Genomic DNA, 11,650 nt, shown 5'->3' with positions numbered 1-11,650 from the left:
GTGTTTCAGATTGGAAATCAAAGGTGGAGGCTGCACCGATTGGCTGCGTTCTAGTTCCAGGTGACGATTGTCCAATGAGAATCCAATGACGGAGTTTGGCTTGCAGCAGATTCCCGCCCTCTGAGGTGCATCAGCTCACCTGAGGAATAATAAAGAGATGTTAAATGACTAAGACTGATCACTCCAGTTGACTTTCTGAGAGCTGAAATGACTCACAGAGGATCTGAGCAGCAGATTGGCTCTAATTAAACAAACCTGCAGCTCATTGGCTCCTTGGGAAAAACTCTCATACAAAACTCGAAGTGGCGCCTCTTGTGCTTTTCAGCATCTTCGTTGACCTCCGCTTCTGCTTTTTCAGTCAGTAGCAGCTAAAATGCAAAGCACACAACCACAGGCCCTGTTTTAAGATTCAGGTTTGACCCCTGAAGAGCCAGTAACGAGGTTAGATGGGAGCTTGTTCAGTAGCCTGCAGCGGTGTTTAAAGACGACATTATGCTTGAATAATAAACTGGTTTGCTGACGTTAAGAGGTTTTCTGAGGACTCTGGAAGGTGTTAAAGGACCCGTTCTGACTTTTCACATACTCATATGTAGATTTAATGGGTTATTGTAATTCAGAGTAGCTTTTTCTGCATAAAAATTTACTTTATTTGATTTTATTGAACATTTGGACAACACTAACATGTTTTCTGACACTCTTGGTTGCACTGGATTGCTAATTTGACATTTAAATTGACCTTTAAGGGCCCCATGTAAACATACATTGATCAGGCTTATTCTAAAGAGAATTCATTTCATAAAGCCAATTCAGATGCTGCTGGAGGTTGTTAATCAGGAGAAGATGGATAATTTTTCTTACAAAAGAGCAGGACATAGCTAACAGCAATGTGTCTGACTTCATCACCAGAACAAGATTTTTTAAATAATGAAATAAAGACTGAAGTGAAGGACATTACCACTGCCCCCCACATGGATAATTATGAACTCACTTTGGCAGCAAATATCTCTAAAATAATCTTTTTTTTTCATTTAAATACAGATAAAATACATCAAAAAACTGTGGAATACCACAATATTCGAAACTAAGAAAACGGTGATAATCACAGCAAATATCTGGAATACATTTTTTTTTTTTAGATCATATGAATACAGTAGAACAGTGTGATTTTGTGGTCACTCATTTAAAAGAGCAAATTATTTGTTTTTTGATGTAGACATTACATGCAGTTTTGGCCTGTTTTTTTTGGTTGTTGTTTTTCAATTACCATGTAAATTAATGCTGTTTTCAGTAAAATTACTAGTTATAATCTGTAATTTAACAATAGAGGGAAAATGTGTACAATAACAGCAAATTGTTTTAAAAATGTGTTTTAGAAAAATGGTACAAAATGTTTGTAGATTTAAATACAGTACTGTTGTAAAAGGATTGATTACCATTTGTAAATAAACTCGATTTTTCATGTTTTTATTTTATTTTTATATGGTTAAAATGTAAATTTGGTCACAGAAAAAAGGGAATAATTAAAATGAAAATGAAAATTAAATTAACTCTAAACCCAGTGGATTTTCTACAAAAGTGAAATTGTATGAGCCTTCCTCTTGACCAGTCCATTTCAAATCATAAAATCTTAAGAACAATTTCTTCTCCACCATCTCTGATTTGCCTGAAAATATAGCATAAATATGTATGTTTATAAAGATATTTGTGAAATTTTAGACTGATATATCTGAGGCTGTTTGAACAACAATATCTCAGACACTATTAAAGATGAAAGTCTGAAATTTTCACTGTTATTTCACATCATGACATCGATTTCAAATCTGCAATATTGGACCAATAGATCAAAAAGTCTTTGATTATGGGAGATTTGAAATATGAAAAAATATAATGCATAAGTCAACTAGTGATATTTTCTGAACCGCATGTAGCTGCATGTCACAATAACACAAAACATATAGAATATTATTTAATATGAAATACTTGGTCACAAACATTTAAAAAAGAGATTTTTATTGAACTTTCTTAACTGGAGGACATTTAATACCAAAGAATGACGACTGGATTTGAAAAATACCAACTCATCCAGTAAATTACATCCAAAAATATGCACTGAAGTTGTCTTAATTTATTCCACTGTGCAGCTGAAGAGCTCAAAACTGTCTGGATGTGAGCTGATAATACCTGGAGGTAACAAACAAGCAAAGATCCCTACAACAATACAGACTTTATTCTAGAAACTACAGCTACTGTTCTGATTCATATCCCTGCAGGAACAATGCTCTGTCCACTGGTAAAGAATTATCCTGTACTAATATATTCATTTCTTGAGCTTCTATTGACCTCCAGAGACACCTCACTTTACCTCAGGTGACGATTATCATCTACCAACATCTGGAATCAGCACAGATGTTGCAGTAGAGATTAAAAAAAAAAAAAAAAAAGTGGTTCTGGACGAAATCTCAGGTGACTAAAAGCTGTAAATCTGGAACATAAACCATCCTAAACAGAGGAAAACACAAAATGAGGCACCAGAAAACTTAAATGACAATATTTTATTGGACTGACCCCAAACTGTAATACAACCTTTCAGCCCGTTTGCCTTCTTGTGAATCCATTAATCATGAATAGTGCAAGGCAGTACCACTGTGGAAGAATTATACTTTTTTTTTTTTTTTTTTTTTAACTTTTCTCCAACAAAAAGATGCCTCCTGTGCAGTGCATTTCACCTGGTGCCCCAAATATCTTCCAACGCATTATCTGTGAACGTTTACACCTTTCGAGGGGACCTGAGGAGGAAATAAAGAAGCATTAAAACACATTTTCATCATATTTTCAGTTGCAAAGCTAGAAGCAGGACACCTACAGTTCAACAAGGTCCGTCGGGGGGGATGTTATCATCTCGGTTCTCCTCTTATCGCAGAGCCTAAACAATGTTTTTAAATCATTACGTTTAGATAAAATTAACAGCATGGCAGGTAGAAAATCGAAATGTCACCTCTGTCCCAGTGTAAAGGTGGCGGCTCGTCATCTTCATCGTGGTCTTCATCTCTTGATCGGTGGTGCATCGACATCCACTGAGCGCTCATTTCTAATCAGTCGATACAAATACACAAGAACGGCAAAAATAATTTGATTTAGATGAATGGATTGATGCTAAAATGAGATTGTTAGTTGTGTTTTGTCAAGGTATTGTTGGTATACAACACACTATACGGCAAAAGAAACAACAGTCCATTGTTTTAAGACATGAAGATAAGTCGTTCAGAAACTGATGAAAGTTGTTCTGAATAAAAAAAAAAAAGGAGGGAAAAAAGTTCTTTGCTGCAGAAAAAAGCCTGAAATCTTTGCTCTTATTTCTTATCATGTCTCCAGTAATATCTCTGATTATGTGTGAGGTGAAAATGTAAACATTCTTGCTTTTGTGGTACAACTTGTCAAACCTGCTCAGTCAGCTAAGAAAAAAAAAAAAACAAACCCAACTTTTTTCCCAATTTTATGATCAAGTATTTTACATTTAAATTAAAATAAAGTAACGCTGTGACACTAACAATGATTCAGAAATCTTTAACAAATCTGTGGATCCAGACTATAAGCCACATCACTGCCAAAATCTAATCACTTGGTCCCTGTGTTATTTCTGACCTTCCCTGAAGATTTCATCCAAATCTGTTAGTCCGTTTTTGAGCAATGTTGTTAACAGACAGGTGGACAGACAAACAGATAAATGTAGGCCGATCATCACATAATCTGCTGTTTCTTGGCGGAGTAGTAACAGTGACAATATCAGGCTTTAATCTTTAATAGTTCCTGAGATACTGTGTCTCAAAACATAGCCTCAAATTCGTTCAGAAAAATAAAAATGTGCAAAAAATGCTTTAAGTGGGTCAAATCCAGCTAAAATTTCACATATATCTTTTTAAGTATCTATGAAATGTGATAGTTTGAGATGGAATGAACCACTAACAAATACAACAGAATATGGTATTAAAGATTAGATGAACACTTGATCCTACATTCTGAGCTGCAAATCAATTGTGAGCTTCTAGATTTCACCTTGTCGCTGCAGAGTTGCTGCCGATCTCCTTCTGGGAATCACGTCGCCGTCTGCCCACCAGCCTTGATCTGACGTGGTCGGATCTTCTCTGCATAGTCTGTCTATGAAAGAATTCATTTGTAATATGAAATAAATGAACTGAAAATAGTTAGGAAAGAGAAGTTTTTAGCACATACTTACCTTCATATGTCCTACACTGCAGCTCAGACTCTCCAGTTTCACCTTGAGCTAATTCGTGTTCACAACCATCCTGATCTTCCACCTGGTCGGACATCTCCTTGCATAAACCTCTTTTATACCACGGTTTAGACGCATGTCTCGGCCGGATGGGGTGAGACCTCCTTGGTGAACAAGGCTTCCTTACAACCACTCGAACTGGCTGCTCGCACCCTCGTCCATACTCACTTTCCTCGTCCGAGTCTCCACCTTCGTCCAGGTACATCTCGGAGTTATGGATTTTGCTCCTGTTCTTCCCTTTTACCAGCCTTTTCCCACAGCAGGCACATGAACCGGGCATCCAGGTTTCCTCCACGTCTTTGGCATCTTGAAGGGATCCACCGATGACCTCTGTGAGCCTTCTGGGTGCGTATACATGTTTGGGAAAGAGATCCACGTCGTCCAGGTCTGTGGAGAACATCTCGTCTCTGGAGGACAATTCATCCAAGGATGGGCTGAGGACGCTCATCCGCTCATGTGTCGCCTGCATGGATAGGTAGTTGTAGTAGTAGGGAGCTGATGGGGAAGCGAGGCGGGCGGATCCAGGGGTTAAAACGCAATCAAAGGGTAGTTTGAGGATCTGGTAGCTCCGATCAGTTTTGTCTTCATTGGCAGACTCTTCCAGATGTTCTGCATTTGAGACTTTGTCACTACTTCCGGCCTCTTTAAGTGACATCGGGGACTTCGGGAGGTCTTCGGTGTCACATTTGGGGACACTCGAGGTATCTGACTGGACCTCTTCTTCCTCAGCAGACACAAGGTGTTCATCTGTTTCTGAATGCTCGAGCTCGGGACAATCTTCCTGAACAGAGGAGCTATCGAGGGGTAGCTCCTCTTCGAGACCTCCTGACCAGGATACCTGAGGGCTTAAGGAGTCTAAGATTGTCCGGCTGGACTCAGCAGCAGCAGGTGAGTCCACCAACCCTTCCGCATGGCCGTCTTGAGGTGCCGAAGGCAGGACATTACCCTGTTCTTGGTTTTTCTTCTCCTCTCGTGGTGAAAACATCCCTGAGGACTGGGATGCAATGCCAGAGTCCAGTTCCCTGTTGGCGCCCTGCATCTCGCTGGCTCGGATCTTATCCAGGCACTCAATGAGTTTGGTTATGGCGTCGCTGGGGTCGGTTTGGACCTCCGAGCAGGCCATTTCTCGATGCCCCTGAGGCTGTGGATTGTGCTGTTGTCGAGGCATTTCACCCCAAGTCGGAGCCTGGAAGCGGGGCTCGAACATCCGCCTGTAATCCATCGGATATATGGAAGTGTGCGGGAAAACAACACCGGGATACTGCATGTACTGGATGGGGTGCATGCAGGGACGAGCAAAGTTAAAACCTAGGAGGTATACAAACAGATGCAGTGAGGTGTCACGCAATATTTGGCTATGAGTTGATTGCAACAGCAACAACAAAAGGTTTAAATATGTTAATACCTCCAGACAAACCATAGTGACTGTAAGGGTTGTTGAGCTGCCAGGGTTGGTAGAAGTAATAAGGCTGAGATGGAGGTTGGACGTAGAAAAAAGGTCTTGGATGAGGGTTTCTCTGCTGTCCATTCCCAAATGAAGGTGGCTGTTTGTTTGGATCTACAGAAAACGGCAGACAAAGTGGTAGAATATTATTATTTTCGTGCAAAGACCGACAGTTCGGCAATGAAACAACAAGAAAGTCTTTACCTTCCATCTTCGGTCACGTTTTCGCTCAGCCGGTCAGAAAATAAAACAAAACACTGCAGATGAATGGAAACGAGCGAATAAACATCCCCCGACTCCTGGAAAATTAAAGTCAGTTTCTTCTTAAACAAACAGAAAGGCTTCGCTCTCAGCTCCACATGACGCCCCGCTAACAAAAGACGAAACATGTCCGTCAATCAGTCAAATAGGAAACAGCTGCTGCGCTGTCAGGATGCGATATTCAAGTGCAGCCGGAAAAATCTGAATTCTCACTTTCACAGAGGTCAAAGAGTAAAATACACACCCGCAAAACACTCTCAAAATAGATAAATAATATAAGATATTTAATATGGACTAATTGGCCAGTTAAACGCTGATAATTAAAACGACAATAACTGTCCCGTTTTCCAGTTAAAGAATTCGTTTTTTTTCCTCTGAAAATGCAAGAAAATTGAAGGGAAACTGTTAATAATGGTAACAAAATATTCATCATTTTCAATATTTTCTGGTAACTTTTTAAAAAAAATCTACTTATTTTACATTATTTACATTATTATCTTTTTTGTCTTAAAAATATTAGTTCATATTTCGTTGCTTTAAATTACAAAAACTGAGCAAAATACTGTTTTTTTTTCTCTTTTTTGCTTTATTTTTTCCACAAACAAAATTATGACACAAAAATATAATTAAGCTGCTCGGTGTGCACAGCTGATTTAACAGTGAACATGTCAACCATGCTAACAAACAAGCATTTTAAGTACCCTCCTATAAAAAAAAGCAATTTAAATAAAATAAAAACCAAAAGAAAACAAAACAAAAAGAATAACAAGAACAAGAATTAACAATTTATTCCTAGTATTAGAGTATTAGATATTCATAATAAAATAAATACTACATACAATGCAAACATTTAATATTGTATTTCATGTAATATTGATGTCATCGTTTTATTTTAATGCTTTTTTAATTTTGATGTGCATTATATAATAATAATAATGATTGTTATTATTGCATTTACATTTTATTGTTTGCTGAATTGTATTGTCATTTTCAGTCAGTTTTATTTTTCAAAGTGGAGGCCTAAATGCTGTTTTAAAGCCTTGGAACTGTGAATTCATATTTAATCAATTTTCAATATAGTTTATAGCCTAATATTTTTGAAAACATTCTAAACGCTACACTAAATTATTCATCCTGTGAGATTATAACTGTTTTTGTGCAAAAAAAAATTTAAATCATAAAAAAAAATCATTTTCAATGTTGTGAATGTTTGAATTAATAACAAGGTATGTATATAAATACTAGTGCATCTAATTGTGATTTTCAGGAGCTTTAACTTAGACTTAAACAGACTTCATTAATCCCCAGAGGGAAATTCGGTTGTTACAGCAGCTGAATATTCAACAGCAAGAGAGCAGACAACAACAAGACGACACAGAATATTAGGTCAGGTATAAAATGAAGGTAACATAAAATAAAATAAAATAAAATAAAATAAAATAAAATAAAATAAAATAAAATAGGTTAAAATGAAATTAAATAGAAAAGAAAAAAATAACAATATATACAAGAATATACAGAGTGATATAGAAATGTGCAAATGAACATAATGTGCAAATGAGGATGTATTTTAATGGGCAATGATGTAAATAGGTGCAGATAGTTTACAGATGTAATGGATAACATTTAGAACGTAAAATGTCCAGTTTAAGTCAAAATCATCAAAATTAAAGAAAAAAGCTTGAAATATTTCACTTTATGAGTACGGGATGTATTAAATCTTAACATTCTCTTAATAACCGATAAGAAATATAATGTTTTAGCTTCAAATTTTGATAATAATTGATTATTTTTTAGATGCACTAGTTTAGTTCAGGTGTGTTGACAGTGCTCCAGCTGCAGTACCCCCGTCTGTCCTCTAGGTGTCGCTGTTCCCCTCTCCAGCCAGCGCAGGCCGCTCCGGGTGGGCGCATGCGCAGTATCCTGATTTGGCCTCAGGTTGTCCGCTGCTCGGCGCTTCCACACAACTCTTTAATGTCTCAATCCGGCGTGAGGAGCTCACCTGGCGCCCGGTGCTGACGAAAAACAGCCGCCGCGACGGTTCGGCGTGTGGAGCCTGCCCACGGCTACTGTAAGGAGCCCCGGATCTGCGGACGCCGGAGCGGTTTTCACGGGAGAGAAGTGGCTCAGTCAGGTAGCTAGCTCATTTAGCTCCCGTAGCGGTTAGCCTAGCTGTGTGTGCTCTAGCAGCATGACCGCTCTCTCTTCTGGCCGCCGCTATCACGTCCTCTCTGTTGCTGTTTCGCCGTTGAGCTCATCGCAGCAGGAGCTTAACGTCCCAACAAGCTGCTGGTGGGCTTCAACAGACCGGTCGCCGAGGTGGGTGGCGGTTAAGACACCCCGGAACTGTGGAGCGGAGGGGCGCTAAAGTTGCTAACTTGCCGCGGGTGTCGGTGCTCGAGCTAGCGATGTAACGGAGGCTAGCTGATTAGGTGTATTGGTCAGTTGATCAAAGACGAGGACGGCGGTGCGAGGGCTCGTCGGGCTCGCTAACCGCATGGAGGTATGTTTTGTAACGGGCCCGGTTGTCTAATGTTACTTGGCCATGTTTTAGGTTTCACTCGGGAGGTTTGTTTTGGACAAAGTGGAGCGGTGGTTAACTTGCTAACGCAGCTAGCATCAAGCTAGTCCTCCCCCTGCAAAAAAATACCAGCAAACAGTGTTCAACTGCCTGCCTTTACGTGGAGAGTAACTGGTTAGCTTGCAGGCTCTGCGTGGGGACGTGTTGTCAGTGGAATTGATAAATAGCTGGTCTGTTATTTAAGATTTTGAAGCTGATGTAAGTGCTGGAGATGGCCTAATGGTAGGCGAAGGATGGAATAGAATAGATCTTTATTGTCACCGTTACAAAAAACAATCAGTTCAGCACTCTCCACATAGCAGCATTGAAAATAAACTATATAAGGCAATATTAACACACACTGAAAATATATACAGCTGGAATATAAGAGCAAAATATACAGTGTGGAAACGTTTTGTGGTTAGAGAGTTATTGCACATGGTATGAATTGCACTTAAACGTGAATATTGCACTTGTTGGGATGTAATATCGTCATTTGGGGGGGATGGAGCAGGAGCAGTGTCCTGTAACGTCTATGTGAGGGGAGAGGGGAGTGTGTCCTGGGGTCTCTGGTCATCCCCCTGGCTTTCCTCTGAAGTCTGCTGGTGTAAATGCGTCTGTGGGGGGGTAATGTGGTCCCAGTCACCCGTTGCAGGTCCTTCCTGTCCTCTGCAGTACAGCAGTAGGTTAGCAGGCTCCAAGTGGTGGAACGGCAGAAGTTTGTGAGCAGCTTTTGGGGGGAGATGAGCCTGACACAGCTTCCTGAGGAAGTACAGTCTCTGTAGGGCCCTCCCTACCTGGTGTTGGATGTGGGTGGACCATGTGAAGTCCGCAGAGATGTGAACCCCCAGGAACCTGAAGCTCTTCAGGTTCAGTGTCAGTTAAGGAGCGCTTGCTAACATCCACACAATGTAGAGAAGCTGCGCCTCTAACTATCCACCAGATGTCAGATGTGTACATTTTCATCTAAAAAGTGTCTCCACAGGTTTGGGTGATGTAGCTAAAACATTTAGCATTGTTTAATGTATGATTTCAGTCCATGTTGATGATTATTGCTTACTTTTAACGACCAATTTTGACTATTGAGTTGCAGAAAAAAAAATATTTTGAATTTAACCACTCTAGCCCATTTGTAAAGATACACAAGTGATAAATTATCTTCAGCACAAATTTCCTGCTTAAATATAAAACAAGTAAGAATAAACGAGTAATCTCACCTTAATGCACATTAAATAGTGAAAAAAAAAAGTAAAACCTGGAGGGAGCTTGGAAATAGCTAAGATTCCGGTTCAATATTCGAGAGTTTTTATTTGTCACATGATAAGTGAAATGTTCTTTAAGGCTGTGCAATAACAATAAGACATAGACTATGGAAAATTAGGAAAAAGTCACCAGAAGGGGACCCCTCACCAGCCTCTCTTTGTACCCCAACGTCAAGTCCATCCGGCTGCTGGAAGTTTGTAGCATGTTAGGAGGAGGTGAATGTTTTCAGACTGAAACGCAGGTCTCTGTCAGCCTCTACCAGGAAAATTCTGCAGTTGGGAAAGTAGGCGATGAGAAGCCCAAGTGGCAGCAGACTAGCATGGAAGCAGGGAGGTAGAGGAGGAAAGGACGAAGAAAGAAAGATTGTTATGAGTCAGGAAGGGACACACTTGGGGTTAGTTCATTCAACTGAACTTTGTGTTTTTGTTTTGTCTTCTTCTCATGTCAGTAGTGTTCGCTCCACTTTGCTAAAATGCTAGCTAGCTGCTCGTGCTAAACTTACAGACACTACTAATGACAGAAGTTAAAAACATTCCGATTCTGACATTGACAGCTACTGCAGGGCGTGTTAACAACAGAAGTGTTAAGGTGAAAAGATGACGGCCTGTTAGTAGTGTAGACGATGCAGCTGTAAACTTTTCGAAAGTGCTGCGGATAATGAGTATGTTTATTTATGCAAGGATTATTTTCTGGTGTGATCTATTCATTTTGACTATAAAATGTTTTAAAAAAATAGTCAATGATGCGTCGTGTTTTGTTTGGAGATGACAGCAGCTCAAATGTCAGTGATATTCAGTTATTCAGCATTTAAACAAGTAAATGCTCAGTATCTTTGTTTGAGTACATTCTTCTATACTTTTGCAGGTTTTGTGACCATCAGCAAATCAAATAATTAGCAGCAAGATGGTTTCTGCTTTGAGAACTTCTTCCTAAGATGTTTTCTCACCCCATGTCACTCGCATTAAACTTACAGACACCAGCGTTCACGGGAATTAAAAATATTCTGACGCTCTCGTTGACAGCGATCACAGGAAGTGTTGACAACAGACGTGTTAAAGTGAAAGGATGACACCATGACAGAGTTTGAGTCGCCATCAGAATCCAACAGATCTGATCCGATATAACGTTTGATATTAGGAGGAGATTTTTATCATTTTGATTGGTGCATTTATTTTTCACCATCTCTGAAATGAGCTGTTATAGTGGCCGTAGTATTGGTGATGTAGCTGCTTTTTAACTCTCTCACAGGCTACTTTTGTCTTTGTGGACATTAATATTGTCATTTTGCCGAATAAAAGCAGACATTGTGTTGTCATATAAATAGTTTTTACTGTTTTTTTGTTGTTTTGTTTTTGTACCCTGCAAAGAATCAGGAAAAAAATAAATAAATTAAGATGGAGAGTTTGGTGGCTATATTAAGGGTAATTCTATACACATGTACATAGAGTATTAATATATATAACATGAGACGCAACATGACTTTGTCACCACTAATGCAGCTTTGTCTGATTCTGTCCTCATGTGCCACCTGAGGCGTTTTGTTTTGTTGAGCAGCAATGATTACTCGTCATTTATTAAATTGACTGCCGACTATTTTGCCAATTGGTTTTTGAGTAATTTTTTTAAAAGAAAATAAAGTCTAAATTGTCTGATTCCTGCTTCCTAGTTGTGAATAATTCTGGTTTCTTTCCTAGTCTATGACAGTAAATAGATTTTTTTCATGTTGTGACCAAAACAAAACATTTGAGGATGAACTTTCAGAAGCATTGATCAATGTTTTTCACCATTTTGTAGTTTGAATAACTAATCAGTTAATTGAGAAAATAACTGA

The 11,650-nt window shown here is 39.1% G+C and overlaps 2 protein-coding genes across 4 annotated transcripts in view; one reads left to right on the top strand and one right to left on the bottom strand.

Moving 5' to 3' along the window:
- Positions 1 to 2,018: 2,018 nt before the first annotated feature.
- Positions 2,019 to 6,134, bottom strand: buc (bucky ball). The gene is made up of 7 exons (XM_023270990.3): positions 5,940 to 6,134; positions 5,697 to 5,849; positions 4,235 to 5,599; positions 4,054 to 4,155; positions 2,996 to 3,088; positions 2,864 to 2,923; positions 2,019 to 2,786 (listed from the first exon to the last, which is right to left on the bottom strand). The coding sequence occupies exons 1-6, from the start codon at positions 5,944 to 5,946 to the stop codon at positions 2,895 to 2,897; spliced, it is 1,749 nt and encodes a 582-aa protein (XP_023126758.1). The 5' UTR covers positions 5,947 to 6,134; the 3' UTR covers positions 2,019 to 2,786; positions 2,864 to 2,894.
- A 1,781-nt stretch (positions 6,135 to 7,915) lies between these two features.
- Positions 7,916 to 11,650, top strand: part of kbtbd2 (kelch repeat and BTB (POZ) domain containing 2) — a 46,716-nt gene continuing 42,981 nt past the window's right edge. For 2 of the 3 annotated variants that reach the window (XM_055006947.1, XM_023271042.3), the window contains exon 1: positions 7,916 to 8,130. The gene's annotated coding sequence lies outside the window, so the exon portion shown is untranslated. Of the gene's footprint in view, positions 8,131 to 8,225; positions 8,500 to 11,650 lie in introns of those variants that run through there. The other variant, XM_055006948.1, reaches the window with a different exon arrangement.

This window comes from Amphiprion ocellaris, chromosome 22, assembly GCF_022539595.1.
Source record: "Amphiprion ocellaris isolate individual 3 ecotype Okinawa chromosome 22, ASM2253959v1, whole genome shotgun sequence".
Lineage (NCBI taxonomy): Eukaryota > Metazoa > Chordata > Actinopteri > Pomacentridae > Amphiprion > Amphiprion ocellaris.
This window is presented reverse-complemented; position numbering and strand designations above follow the sequence as displayed.

What these genes read in the sequence shown, in the direction of transcription:
- buc (XM_023270990.3), bottom strand. An exon ending in TCACTATGGTTTGTCTGGAG is followed by an intron (nt 5,600 to 5,696) that starts GTATTAACATAT and finishes TATACCTCCTAG; the next exon opens with GTTTTAACTTTGCTCGTCCC. An exon ending in ACCTTTACACTGGGACAGAG is followed by an intron (nt 2,924 to 2,995) that starts GTGACATTTCGA and finishes AACATTGTTTAG; the next exon opens with GCTCTGCGATAAGAGGAGAA.